A 15861-nucleotide genomic window follows, 5' to 3' on the forward strand; every position below is an offset into this window, starting at 1 on the left:
ATTATGCTGATAGTTGTTAAGCAAGCATGCTGAATGTCCTATATTCGGATATTTGACATATGATATATGTTTGGTAGCATTGCTTACTTGTGTGTGGCACCAACTGTTCAGGATCGGCACTGGCCGCGTATCACTGACTTGAGAGTCAGAAACGGCATAAGCGTCGAGGACGCAGGGCCGAATGAAGATTAGATCTAATCGATATCAGCGTTGAATGACTCATATGGGGTATTAATGCTGGACCGACCCGAAGGTCGATGAAAATTATAAGCGCTTGGCTAGTCTAGGACTAGTTACTCAGAGCTAGGGCCTAAGGCCTAGGTGACTGCTTGTCACATGGCTAAGGAACAATGTTCCATAGTTATGACTCTAGGGTCATGAGGAATGTTATGTTGGTGACTAATCATCATGCACCTATCCTGTTGAAGCTTGTGAAATGATCACTTATTTATAAAGGGAACGGAACCCACTTTAGTGACTTGTACCACTGTCACTCTTTTATTCAGGGCTATCAACCCGGTATGGTTACCGGAACCACCAGTGATAATTCACTTATCTGATTGTGATTGACTTGATAGTCATCCCATCAGGAGGACATGATTCTTTATCCTGGATACCCATCATTACATGGATTTGTTTGCCTGCTTGACTAGGGCTATATCTACTAGGCGTGTGCCTTATGATTTGATGACATGTTATTACTGTTCATGAGCATATTGAGTTTTCTTGTTGGGCTTCGGCTCACGGGTGCTATGTGGTGCAGGTAAAGACAAAAGAAAGCTGGACCATCCTTGAGTTGGAGAGCTTAGGTGGCGATGTGTACATATGCAGCTGCTCGACCGCCACTGCCGAGGTTTGAAGGAGAGGAGCTAGGGTTAAACCCTGTTTTGCCGTTTAGACCGGCTGGTTGTAAATATTTTCTTGTAATAGACCTTTAAATTATATTTTTGTGATCCCAATGTATATAATAAACGTTCTAATGAAACATTATATCTTAACCAAAATTTTTAATCCCTAAACCGCTAGTCATACTTAGTTACACGATTTTAGCCAAATAACTCGATTAGCGAATTTAGCACTGTTTACAAGGCACACCATAACGGTCCTTGGAGTTTAGGGTGTTACAGTAATCTACTCATCTAAATAGTCATTATGAATTAAAATAACATATTTGAACTTATTTATTAAATATGATCTTATAAAGCACACTCTAAAAATATCAAATTAAATATATTCCCTTTATAAACAGGCTAAATTGGTCATAATTTTTTTAGAATAAATAGAAATTTTGTCCCCCGAACTATGACCACTGAATGATTGTGCCCCCTGAATGATTCACGATGTTAAAAATTCCCCTTAATAAATTCTTAATAAATAAAATTTTTAATTATCAACAAATAACTATTTTTTACTTTTTCTTTTACAATATTAATTAAAACTATTTTATAGTGAACATTTAAAATAAATACTAAAACAAATAAAAACCTTTTAATTAAAAAAGTGGACGAAAGACTTAAATAAATAAATAAAAATTTTAATTTAAGAGGAGGACGACAATGGAGAAAAACTTTGTTTTATGATTTATTTTTTAATTTTTATATTAAAATATATTTATTTTATATTGTAAAAGAAAAGAAAAAGTAAAAAAAAGTTATTTGCTATTAATTAGATTTTTTATTTTTGAGTATTTAAATTTTATTTAATTAATAATTTGAAACCTTTAGTATTGTTTATTTTTTTAATCTTTTAAAATGATTTTTTTTAATTTTTAAGGATTTAATTATCATTTTTTAAAAAGAAAAAAAATTAAATTAGTCTTAATAAAATTGACACAATTTGGTAGTAGTCAAAGTTCGTGGGACAAAATTTCTAATTATTCTACACATGGCACTGCCACATCAAGAGCAAAATGCTACATCATCAATTCGTTAGCCACCTTGGACAAAATCTAACAGAAGTCTCATATTTCAATAACGTGCATAGTTCGGGAGAAATTTTTAACATCGCAAATCATTCAGGGGGCACGATTATACAGTCAATGACGGAGACAAGGGGGGGCCAGAGGTGGCCACCCAACTTTTTCTTAATTTTTTTGCCTAGTTATATTAATTAATAACTTAGTTATTATTTAATAAAAAAAATAATAAATTAAAAAATGTTATAATTGAAATTTGGATTTAAAGTTTACAACTATGAACCAAATTATGTATAAGGCCCATAATTAAATTGACTCATATTATTTATTAGTAATCTTGACAAAGTCAGTCTCTTTCATTTTTTTTTTAAACCCTAGTATTTTCCCTAAATGAATGAAGACAAATAGTATGGAGGTGGAGCTTATATTTGCAACGGCTATATGCATTAGCGCAAAACCTCATACTGGTCTTTAATCCTCCTCTTCCACCAAAAATTTCTCCTAGTTAGAGCCAATATCCTTCCAATCAAGACCTCCCTAGTCAAGGTCCCCCACCAAGTAATTAGTTATAATTATCTTTTATGTTTTTGCTATTCGTTATAAATTTTTTTTGTTGGGTTTATTTGTTATAATTTTAATATCTCATGAATTTTATTTATTAATATAATTAACTACATGCCAGCAACTAATTAAAATTTCATAAGAAAATATATATTATTTGTTATAAAGCAATACGAAAGGTTAATAAAACTGATATATATATTATATGAAAGAGATTTTGGAAATTACTCGTATTCTTTGTGTAGCCTTACAACGACAATCACAAGATATTTTGAATGCTATGCATATTGTTGTAAGTACAAAAATGCTACTTAAGAGCTTTCGAGATTCAGGATGAGATTATTTCCTCATGAAGGTTACATCATTTTGTGAGCAACATCAAATTGATATCTCAGATTTGGATGCTCAATATATTGCAAGGGGTGAAAGATCTCGAAATCAACAAGATAAGATTAGTGTTATGTATTATTATCGAGTTGATATCTTTATTACTACACTTGACTATTTGTTGCAAGAATTAAACTCTAGATTCAATGAACATTCAGTAGAGTTGCTTGTTCTTAGCACTACTTTTGATCCTAAAGATGGATTTAAATTGTTCAAGAGTGATGATATTTGAAAACTTGCAGAGAAGTTCTATCTTGATGATTTCTTAGAACAAGAAGTAGTATGTCTAAGAATTGAACTTCAATATTTTGTGCTTGACATTCCAAATCATCCTAAATCACAGAATTTATCTAGTATTCATGAATTGTGTCAAGGCAAAACAATTATGTTTTCTTTTATTGACAGATTACTTAGGCTTGTTCCTTTTTTTGTATCAACAACAACTACAGAACAAATATTTTGTATTATGAAAATTATCAAGACAAAGCTCTGAAACAAGATGGAAGATAATTTTTTTGAATGATTGCTTAATTGTTTGCATTGAAAAAGAAATTGCTATAAAATTTAGTACTGAATCCATTATAGATGAGTTTGCATCTATAAAGAATCATCAAGCACAACTTATAAAAATAAAAATTGATATTTTGAATTATTATTGTAACTCCTCCTATTTCTATTGAGATACTTGTTATTAGAAAATGAATGTTTTTAAAGGTTATATACACAGTATATTTGGTTCTTTACGAAGAATTATTATAAATTATAAATAGGTTGAGTTTTAATTTTTAACACGACTCATGAATATGAATTAACAGCCTACGTGAGCGAACCGGGAACAACAATAGTACTAACAGAATAATTTTGTTTAAAAAAAAACAAATTAGTAACAACAAAACAAAACAATTGCGAATAATGATTTAATTTTATCTTAAAAAATCAATAAAATATTTTGTGAATCACATCAATCAGTCAAAGATGCATAAATCATGTAAAAGTGTAATGATCACAAAGTCAGTAAGAACATCCCTTCGACAGAAAGAGTATTCGCATTTCCACACGCATATTAACTACTACAACTTTTCTTCTTCTTCTATTTCCATCGATATATTTTTTATTATTGTTTTTAATATATTATTTTATTAATTTCTCTATTTTTTCAATAATTCATTTTATTATTAACAGAAAAACATAAGTTCAGCAAATATCCCTAATAATACAGCTTGAATATGTATGGCACGGATGAGGGAGATTTTGTTTCCATGCGTGGAAATTGGTTTTGTCTAAAGAGCTTTATGCACTTACTAATTCTAAATGTACTTATATATTATTATAATTATATGATTAATAACTTTATATATATATACATAAATGAACATTGTCACGCCGAAATTTTGGATTATAGAAATATTTGGGATTAGGTTTAGTAGAGTCAGCTAGCTAGAATATCAATCTCGTCACCTTAATATTGACATGAATCTTGTTGAGAACTACATGTAGGTGTCACACAATTTTTTATTTTTATCGTAAAGTTCTAATATTAACAAACATAATATGTGTCCTTTCTGACAAATATATTGGGGGACATTAATATATATAATAATGAGTCTTAGTAAAAACGTAATTTTTTTTTTTTTTATAATATTTGGGGTCTCCTATAGATAGGGACTCGAATAATGTTCTCGCTTCTATTGTAGCAAATCATGTGATACAATGCTGGTTTTAATTTAGTGCAAAGCAATTATTAGAAAGGTGAATAAATTAATTAAAAGTAGTTATATTTATTATCTGTTTGTGTATATATTATTGTAACTCCAACATTAGCGTTCCAAAAAAAAAAAAACAGAAAACAAAACCATATCTTTTTCTTCCAAAAAAAAAAAAGAAATCTTAGTCTCTAACTAATAATAATATATATATATTTTTTCAAGAAAGAATAATATATACATCCACATTAATTATTCTCTTATGATAATATATTGCTTGCACTGGAAAAGAATCCATTTCTATACGTAATGAAAGCTCACTAATTATCATTGAATTGCTCTCGAATAGATACATTCATAATTAATTACTTAATTCATATTGCATGTGATAGACATATTAATTAGCTTCGTATATATATATATGCATTGAAATATATACATTATTAGTTTAATATAATTAATAAAATATGTAGCAAATGCTGCACGACATATAATTTTTATTATAACTTTAATGTCTCTATATATATTATTAGTTCGAGCTCTCTTGATCAACAAGTTGTAGCCGGCCGTACCCAAAAAATGGAGTTTACACGTGAGCTGAATGTATGCTATGCAAAGAAGACAAAACACAAAATCATTACCATAAAATAGAATAGGACTTAAAAAGGCTTCCATACATTTTCATAAAGTAAACATTTTTTAATGTAATTATTTTGGCTAGAATAATTCCTTGGAGAGTTAGGAATAATTATTAGGGCTTTACTTTAAGTCTTATCGGTAGGACTTTCAGTATTTTTTGACCTGCGAATAGTTTTCGGTGCGACTTTTTTTATGACTGTGTCTATTGTAGCTATTTAGAGTATCCTGCAAATTTCGAATAGTTTACAGTACCAAAAATTAGTTTCAAACATGTTGTTTTCCATGCGCATAAAAAAAATTAGTCACGCGTGCAATAACGTGTTTGAACCTAGTTTTTGGTACTGTAAACTATTCAGAATTTTCTGAAAATTTGCAGGATGCTCTAAATAGCTACAATATACACGGTCATAAAAAAAAATCGTGCCGAAAATTGTTCACTAGTTATAAATACTGAGAGCCCTACCGGTAGAGCTTAAAGTGAAACCCGCTACAAGAATTCTTTATATATATATATATGTATGTATGAATATGTATAATGGCACTTTTTTAAAGATAGAACTTTGTTTACATTTTTCCACTACTCAGAAAGTAAAGTACACGTAGGGATTTTTTTTGACTGATATACTGATATGCTAATATATAGACGCATTATACAATTCAACATTATTAGTATTAGTAGTCCAGCATCAACTTCTAACTCATTTCATAAAATTTTGAAACTATAGCAAGAAATAATCTCTCTTCATTTCTTTATATTTTTTAATCAATTTTAAATAAGTGTAAATTTGTAGATCTAATTTTGTTGGATCCCCTTAATAGTAATAGATTTTATCGTGATGATTAGTATATTATTTTATTGTGAATCTTAAATATTAAAATTCTGTGAGAAGGATGGAAGTTTGTGTGGGTGGGAGGGAGTAAGACAATAGCGGCCACCGCTTATTATTTTTAAGTTTATGAATTTTGTATTGGAATAATATTCGTTTGTGAAGAATTAATTTTATTAAAAAAATTATTAGATTTTACTTATTGTTTTATGGTAATATTTTTTTATCCTTGCCACAAAGGGGGTAACTTTACAGTGAAGAGAGTTTTAATAATTCTGATTTTTTTAATATGTTTGGAGTTAATTAATTTAAATTCTAATTGAAAATGTTAAATGGTTTTTTTTAATTAATTTTGACCATTATTGTTAGAAATTTATATGCTTTTTGCCTGCTTAGGCGCGTGTAGATGTGAATATGATGTGTTTTCTATGTAAATATTTTCATGGAAATTATGTGGGTATTTATTGGAACTTTATCCCATCATACACTTTTTAGAATTGTTAATTATCAATAGTATTATGCACTTTAATTGAAAGAAAAAAAATATACATTTTTGTATATTTTACTTCCATGTAATATAATAATTAAATAGTATGTTAAGCGCTTGTACACCACTTGTCAGTCCTCGATTGGAGAGGTACATAAGGTTGAGTTAGATGCGCGAAGCAGGGAATCACTACTTGTCGATGAGATTAATATATAATGAAATGGAATAGTAGAGAAGAGAGATACCCCTCCCCATATCTAAATTTCGAAACGACTTTATGTAATATATTCCTTTTTATAGAAAGACAATCGTATTTTCCAACATCCATAGGATAATAATTTTATATATTTATGAATATGGAGCTTCATAATAATAATAATAATAAAAAATAACATTAATCAAATTAATTACTTGGGTAAGAGCCTAAGGCGCTATCGAGTACTGATGAATGTGGGTCTGAAGCCATACAACAACAAAGAAGCTTTTTATTATAAATTCATTAACAAATCCTTACTATGTTTTCATTTCTCAACCCATCTCTCTCTCTCTCTCTCTCTCTATAGCCTTGTGAGCTCCCTGGTCCAAGGAGAGAGATATAGTATCACCATTCCTTAACCAAACACAATACTACACAACCAAACCAAAAAAACAACTTATAAAACAAAGGAGATCAGCAAGAAGATATGGAAGATTCGACCAAATCAAGGTTCAAGAGGATTTGTGTCTTTTGTGGAAGCAGTTCTGGGAAGAAACCTGGCTACCAGGAAGCTGCTGTTGAGCTCGGAAACGAACTGGTATATTTATATATGTTCATTTTCTTTTCTTTTCTTTTTTCGTTTATTTGAACTTTTTTTCTTTTGAAAAAGAATGTTAGTTCGATCATTCCTTTACTTTAAAACCCATGCCGCCATTTCCTTTTAATTTCTACATATTCCTCTTTTATATAAATATATATGGCTTGGTAGTCCTCTTTTTTCTTTTTCAAATGACTATATCAGATACCTAAATAGGATTTTTGTTCACTATTTCGATCATTTCATGCATTTTTTTTATTACTTTCTCTTGTGCATTACAATTATTATTACTAGCACAGCTTATTTAGTTTCATCTTCAACTATTTTCTACTAACTTCTTATTATAAATCGCTCATTCGCTCTTTCTTTCTTACCTAAACGTATGTACTTGTGATTATTCAGAAGTGGGGTTGATGATCTATAGAATAGGTCTTTCTTCTTTTTAATTTTTTTTCCTTTTTATTTTGGGGTTCATGTGATCAGAAAGAGAGAGAAATAAGAAGGGATTAATTCAATAATGCTAGCTGTAACCTGTCTGTCAATTGAATTGTTGAGCAGCCAGCCTTCTTGCATGATCTCGTTTAATTTTTTTTTTCTAATTTTCAACTTATTAAGCTAATTTTAATTTGTGACATAAATAATATTAATAATTATAATTATAATCTTCTACTTTTCCACAGGGGAACCTAACGTGCTCCCCCTAGTATCATGAGTACTCTTTATAACTCAAAAATATAGCCTTGATGATTTATTTTCATGGGGTTCGATGAAGAACATTTATTATTTTTACTCACTAGCTAGCTAGCTTATTCCTCATCTAGGGTTATGTTATGTCAACTTTGTCATTTCTGGCCTGAAATTATTATCAATGCATATTAATTATTTACATACATAACCTAAAATTATTACTCTTTTTCTCATTATGGGTTCTTGACACGTGTACTTGTGGGTTTTTAATATCGATGTTTTTTTTTTTAATTTTAAATTTTGAAGGTGGAAAGAAGGATTGATTTGGTCTATGGAGGTGGAAGCGTGGGATTGATGGGTCTTGTTTCTCAGGCAGTTCATGATGGTGGGCGCCATGTTCTAGGGTTTGTCTCTCTCTCTGTCTAGTCTTGAAGTTTGAGTTTTATACAAGTAAATAAAATGGCATGGGTTTCAATATAGATCAAAATAAAATATTAAGGGCCAAAATGTTTATTTATTTAAAAAAAAACATAATTATCTTCTACTTAGGATGTTGGAACATACATAATTATTTTGTTACCTCTTGAACCTTGCAAATTCTTCCCAACTATCTATGAAGTGGGGCTCCTTTCTTAAACAACTCAAATGGGGGACAGCATAGGATCAAATGCTGGGCCAGACATAATAACATTTGCGCATGTTCCTTTTTTTTTTTTAATTAATTGGGACAGTTTTTTTTTTTTAATTATTTCTTAAATGGGTACCAAAAGCTAAATATTATTGTTATTAGTTTAAAGTTGAATCCGTTTTGATCTTTGTAATGTGTCAGCACAAAACTGGAAATTTCCAGTTGTAAAGTGGTGATCGGCAGAAAAATGTTTTAGAAAGTTTGTAAACTTTTTAGTGCAACTTTCTCTTTATAATTAGTTTCCCAAAAGTTTGTCAAGAAAAGAAGATTTCATGAAATTAAGGCCATGGCTGACTGACTTGTCTTCTTCCAGCTTCATTATTTTTTATCTCATTCGTACATATTGTGATATTTTCAACTTAATAATAAAGCTATCTTCTAACTTTTAGTACTTGTGATTACCTGTTATTTTTTGCAGGGTTATTCCAAAGACCTTAATGCCTAGAGAGGTACCTATATTCAAACTTCTAAAGTCTTGCTTATGAGATTTGGATAAAATAACGCCATATATTCTCTTCATTAGATAATATTTAATTAATTAATAGTATAATTTGGAAGTGATTAAATATATTGATTATTATTAATATAGGAGAGCTTAATTTATTGTACAGATAACTGGTGAGACTGTTGGAGAAGTGAGAACTGTATCTGATATGCATCAAAGGAAAGCTGAGATGGCTCGTCAAGCAGATGCATTCATTGCTCTCCCTGGTATGGCATGTGATGTGATATGATATGATATGATACATACATACATATATATGTATCATGTATATAATATATAATTGAGTTTAGCTTGGACAAAATCCTTATGTAAGATTCTCCTTCTTGAATTATATATCAGGTGGATATGGAACACTCGAAGAGCTTCTGGAAGTCATAACTTGGGCTCAGCTTGGAATCCATAGAAAACCTGTAAGAAGTACTTTCATATGGTTTTTTTTTTCTCTAAACGAAGTTTCCTAGCTCGTGATTGGTCCCCATTGTAGTTAATATTAATTAAGTTTGACCAATATATAATCAGATGAGTTTATTATAACTAATCAATTATATATAGTTAATTTATTAAGATCAATATGAAAGGATGTTAATCTATGTAGTAGTTGACACAAGAAAGAAAACTACCTTTAAACATGGCTATATTATATGTAGAAGAAACAAAACATGTACATCATATATTATTATCTATAATGTTTCAAGACCTTAAAAATACATCAAGCTTTCACATGGGACATGTTTCTTGTTGTTGGACTGTAATAATTGATGATCCACAAATTAATAAATAAAAAAAACACTTGATGTTCCTTTCAGAAAAACTGTATTACAGAAGTTTCAAGTAATAATAATAATTAATTAAAAATTAACTGAGAATTATTATATAATGTTTTCCACCGTGTTCCCTTGTCTCCATGTGAAGTGATGTTATCATACACGTATGATTTGTCATGCTTTCCAAGTACACGGCTTCCTTTTTATTTTTGTATGCTTATTTTAGCCACATATGCAATATTTAGAAAGCAAAGTTTGACGGGTCATCGATCACAACCAAAACAAAAATCTTAGTGAGTGGGATGGATGTAATTTATCATAAACCATATCATCACATATATACATATACACATATATTTTATATCATATGGCATATATAATATGTATAGAATCATTGCATGTGATATTTAATTCTAAATCACACATGAAAAGAATGATTAACTTAAAGATAAGCCATTGCGCGATCAAATATATGCATTTTAATTAAATACACATTCCATTATTATATTATTTTTATCCTATTATTTTAGAAGGATGCTAAATACTATAATATGAATTTCATATTTAAAGGATCTCCTTTTGAATGGGAGAAAGATTCTTTTTATTTATATAAAGAGAGAGAGATTATTGGTTAAAGAAGTTGTATGTTTATGCATAAGGTCTCAAACACTGACATATATATATATAAATATAAATTAGTAAAGTTAATCATAATTAAGAATTGAATCATGTAAATAATTAATAATCTTATTGTTTTATGGTATTAATATTCATAGGTGGGGCTTTTGAACGTTGATGGATATTATAATTCGTTGCTGAGTTTCATCGACAAGGCCGTTGATGAAGGCTTTATTTCGCCCACCGCACGTCGTATTATCGTTTCAGCTCCAACAGCCAAACAATTGGTTAGACTTCTTGAGGTACTAATAATTAACATAAACTATCATATATTATGGTTTATTATTATTATAAGGAAATACAATATTAGCTAGGTCAGTTTAAGAGGAGAATGATAGGGTTTAGGTACAGCGACAATATAAATTGAACCTTCTTGTATATATACATTATTTTATATAAAGATATTGACCGTATATTATTTTATAAATATTGACCATATATAAATATAATGATAACTCCCACTTGTTCCTACATGCCTAGTCTATAATATATTAATATTGTACATAGTCGATTGATGAAGATGAATTATCATAACTTGGAATTTCATGGAAAATTATTTGTATTATTCACATTAATTTTGTGTATATATCTCAGGAATACACTCCGGAGTATGACGAGGTAGCCTCCAAGTTGGTGTGGGAAGAAGTGGACAGACTAAATTATGTTTCTGAGTCGGAAGTGGCCACATAATAATTATATTTAACGTGCATGTTACGTGAATCATACATGTCTTTTTTGGGTTTCACGTACGTAATATATACTATATATATGTAGTTATTTTTATTATTATATTATTTATATATATATAGTTTTACAGCTTAGGAAGTGATCTGGGTCTTTTTTGTAACTGAGCCAGCAGTGTGTGTATTGAATTGATCATATATGTGTACTTTGTCTCGGAAGAGAAAAAGAAAATCAAATCAAAAAATTCAAATGCCTTATGGTTATGGCTAGCTTCTCCCTTGTTGTGAAAGAAGTGAAGAAATCATCAATGTCGTTCAAGATAAAGTTTCACCTTTGTTAATTTGTTCTATGTATCTACGATATATGAAATGAATGATTTTTTTAGCATTATTATTATAATATTGTAATTAGTCCTAAGATCGATAAAAATGGTTGGAATGATACTAAGAGTTAACCCTAGTCAAAGACGACCAAGAGACAATATTCCACGGATCTTATCATCTTATCCTAATAATAGAATAACAAATCATTGGTACAAATACATCGTCTACGTTTGTAGATTAGCCAAATCTTAGACGTAGATACAAATTGGATTTGTTTGATTTATATATATATATATATATATTTATAGGATAGGGAAATTTTATTTTAGGGGTGTCAATTTAGTAGGGGCATCTTGGTCAAAAAATTTTATATATAGGTAGGGAAATTTTTTATATATATATAATTTTTGTTATATTGTATATATAGAAAACATCTCGACAGTATTTGTGAAATACCGAATAATTTATGATACTAAAAATAGAGTTTAAACAGTCAATTACATACGTATTTTTTCTTTATATATACGAGTGTAACTAATCATTTTAAATTTTAATTTTTGGCATTGTAAAATATTTAGAATTTTTTTAAGACTACTGAAACTACAATTTACATCACCATATAAAAAAAAAATTGGGTTATAATTTTTGTGCATACCACTAACATAAATGTCTCTAACAGTCGAGCTAAATTGCCACCATGCAATAAAATTTCTTTATATATATACATATTGTTCGAGGTATTGTTCCCTCTAATCCTAAAAGTTAGGATGTGCTAATTGTGATTTCAAGTTTTGTCATAAAAAACAGTTCAAATTCATACATCATCTGTGTGTATAAATATGTATTTAATATTCAGTCTCGTTCCCTCTAATCCTGAGAATCAGGATGTACCAGCTGCCTCTTTTATGTTTTGTCTAACAATTAAATTCATTTATCTTCACTTTTTAGCTCCTTTAATGCTAAAATGGTCCATGTTAATACCGTCCATAGTCAATGCTAATATTCTCTTGTTATAGTTGATTTTTGTAGATAATGATTATTAGAACAATTAGTGGATTAGTCCCCTAAATTTTGTTATTGGTACGATTTAAAATGTTAGAGGGCAAAATGATACTACGTAAAAAGTTTGCGGTAAAATCATACTTGAGATAATTCCACTAATTGTTCTTATTATATATATAATAACCGAAAGGACCACTTGTTTACGGTATGATGAAACTTGCTTAGTTTGTGTTGCGAAAAAACCATATTTTCAAAACAAACGCCAATAAGAATCTAGAATTTTACTTTCAAATTACAACAATTTGCTTATCATTCCTTCAGTACGCGCCATACTTTTTACAAAGACAATTTTATTCACCAATTATTACGTTAAAAAATATAAAAAAACTCAAAGGAAAGTTATTGTAACTTCCCAAATTATCTTATAATGCTTAGGACATTGATTAGAGGTCAGAATGACAAATTATAGAAATTATGTGATTATGTGATATATATGTGTAATATTATATGATTATGTGGGTTATATTATAATATGATTTGATATGCATGTTTATGTGTATTAAATATGCATGTTGACTTATTTCTGATTAAAATGGTAATTTTCATAATTTGGTCCGTTACAGGTGTATTTAGCATATATGTGATATATGTGTGGGACTACATCATTATGTGAATATATTTGAGTTACTCGACACGAGACGATCCTAGGGAGCAAGTTAGTGATAAAGTCACAACGAGACCAATATTTGACTTGGGGTGAGTCAAGGAGTATTTTGGGTATTTAGTACAGTACTGGAATATTGGGTAATGAGAATGCATATTTGAGAATATATTTGGAGTTTCTGAGATCATGAGGGAATTTTAGGGATTTTGACTATTTTACACTCGGGAACGTTTTTGGGGTACCTTGAGCATTGAGATTTGCTTAAGGTTACTTAAGCTCAAAGTAACCCGTCAGAAACATAAAATATGTTCACTACACTTTTTCTCTCTCTCTCTCTCTCTCGTTCACTTTTTGTCGTCGTTAGTATTTTTGAAGGAAACTCGAGTTTTAGAGCTAAGATTCAAGCGAGATTAGAGTCATAACAATTCTAGGAAAGATTAGAAGCTTGATATCCAGAGGATTTAGCAGAAAAATGACATAATCATAGGTAATTTAAGCTTTTAATTTTCGAGTTTCCGTTTCTGTAAGTTTCTTAAGTTTTGAATTGGATTTTATGTTTTGATGAGATTTTGAATTGTTTGAAACTTGGGTTTTGGTGATTTTGGTCTACTGAGTTGATTGTGAACTTTGTTTTTGGGAAATGGATATGTTTGGATAGGTTTATGGGGGGATTTGGATTGAGAAAAACGGAGGAAAAAGTCTGAGTTCCAGGTTGAGTCGCGGCCCTGTTCTTGGGCTCGCAGCTCAAGCTTGATGAAGGGGATGAAGTTGGCTGCTGGGCTATTTGGGACGTGGCGCCTGTTAGGCACGCCGCGACGCGGTGTGCAGTCAGAGAGAGCTTTAGGCCTTGACTTGAGCGGGTTGCAGCTCAAAGGCTTGGGGCCGCGGCTCAAAATAGAAATTGTGGCCAAAATAGGGTTTTAGTGATGGGAAGTCAAACCTAAGGGCTCGGGATCAATCATACTACCCAGTTTAGTAGGATTAGACGTCCCGGAGGCTAGGACTCGGTCCGGAAGCCTGTGTTTACTCGTTATTGACGAGATTCTATATTATGGTTGTGACTAGGTTATCGCTAGGGGCTCGGAACCGGGATCGTGCTTGAGGGTCATTCATTCTTAACCTGTGCTTGGACAAAAGGTAAGAAAATTACACCTGGTATGTGATACATGTGATTATGGCTTGGCCCGAATTATTGAATAGGAATATGGATAGGTCATGAACTCCTGAGAATGTGCATGATTATAATTATGCTTGTGATTATTGATTAAGCATGTTAAATGTTTTGTATTTGGATATTTGATATATGATATATGTCTGTCTGCATTATCTGATTGAGAAAGGCTTGACTTATGAGTCAAGGACGGTAATAGCGCACTGAGCGCTGGTCGAAAAGCACTGACTTATAAGTCAAGGGCGGCAATGGTGCATTGAGCGCTGGTCATTTTGGTTAGACTAACCAGGAGCGCATCATACGCTTGTCCGACCTATTGGTCATGGAAAACTCAGCGCCAAGTACGTTGGACCAGCTCTAAGGCTAGTTATCCAATGGATAGGGAAATGGGCCCCGGGGTGACTTATTAGTCCCATATTCTAGTCAAGGACGACCTTAGAACGCTGAGTGCTGGTCGAAAAAGCATTGACTTATGAGTCAGGGATGGTCTTAGCACGTTGAGTGCTGGTCAAAAGGAATTGACTTATGAGTCAAGGACGACTTTAGCACGCTAAGTGCTGGTCGAAAAGTATTGACTTATGAGTCAAGGACGCCAATAACATACTGAGCACTGGTCGATAAGGTTATGCCTACTCAAGAGCGTGATATACGCTTGACCGACCTATTAGTCGTGGAAAACTCAGCGCTAGGTACGTTGGGCTAGCTCCAAGGCTGGTTATACAGAGGATAGGGCAAAGGGCCCCGGGGTGACTCATTATTCCCATATCCTAGGGCGTCGAGCCCCAGTATGATTTATTAATCATGTATTTTGGGCATTGGACCCCAGTATGATTCATTGATAATTTATCTTGGGCTATTGGCCCCATATGACACTGTAGTCATTTATATGGATGATATGAATGCGTGAGTAGAGTTATTACTATTAGGGATGCTTATTATGATTCAGTAACATGTTATTAACTACTTATGAGCATGCTTAAGTTTTCTTGTTGAGCCTTGGCTCACGGGTGCTTTGTGTTGCAGGTAAAGAGAAAAGAAAGCTGGACCATCCTTGAGTTGGAGAGTTTAGGTGACGATGTGTATATATGCGGCTGCTCGACCACCACGACCGATGGTTTAAAAAGGAACTAGGGTCAAACCCTATTTTTCCGCTTAGGTTGGATGGTTGTAACTTGCTCATTGTAATGAACCTTTTTAAATGTATTTTGGGACCCCATGTATGAAATAAACGTTTTAGTGATGCGATTGTACCTTTGACCAAAAATTTTAACCCTAAACCGTTAATCACGTTTAGTTACATAGTTATGGCCAAATGACTCATTTAACGAGTTTAAAACTATTTAAAATACACAGTGTAACGCTCCCTGAGTAGTAAGGTGTTA

General features: G+C 31.2%; 1 protein-coding gene across 1 annotated transcript; it reads left to right on the forward strand.

Annotated features, from left to right (window-relative positions):
- Nucleotides 1-6848: 6848 nt before the first annotated feature.
- LOC133821611 (cytokinin riboside 5'-monophosphate phosphoribohydrolase LOG7) lies at nucleotides 6849-11555 on the forward strand. Its single transcript, XM_062253800.1, has 7 exons — nucleotides 6849-7313; nucleotides 8307-8404; nucleotides 9107-9137; nucleotides 9300-9399; nucleotides 9533-9603; nucleotides 10734-10877; nucleotides 11230-11555. Exons 1-7 carry the CDS (start codon nucleotides 7203-7205, stop codon nucleotides 11323-11325), a joined length of 651 nt encoding a protein of 216 aa, XP_062109784.1. The 5' UTR covers nucleotides 6849-7202; the 3' UTR covers nucleotides 11326-11555.
- The last annotated feature ends 4306 nt before the right edge of the window (nucleotides 11556-15861 follow it).

The sequence above is a fragment of the Humulus lupulus genome, chromosome 3 (genome assembly GCF_963169125.1).
Source record: "Humulus lupulus chromosome 3, drHumLupu1.1, whole genome shotgun sequence".
Classification (NCBI taxonomy): domain Eukaryota; kingdom Viridiplantae; phylum Streptophyta; class Magnoliopsida; order Rosales; family Cannabaceae; genus Humulus; species Humulus lupulus.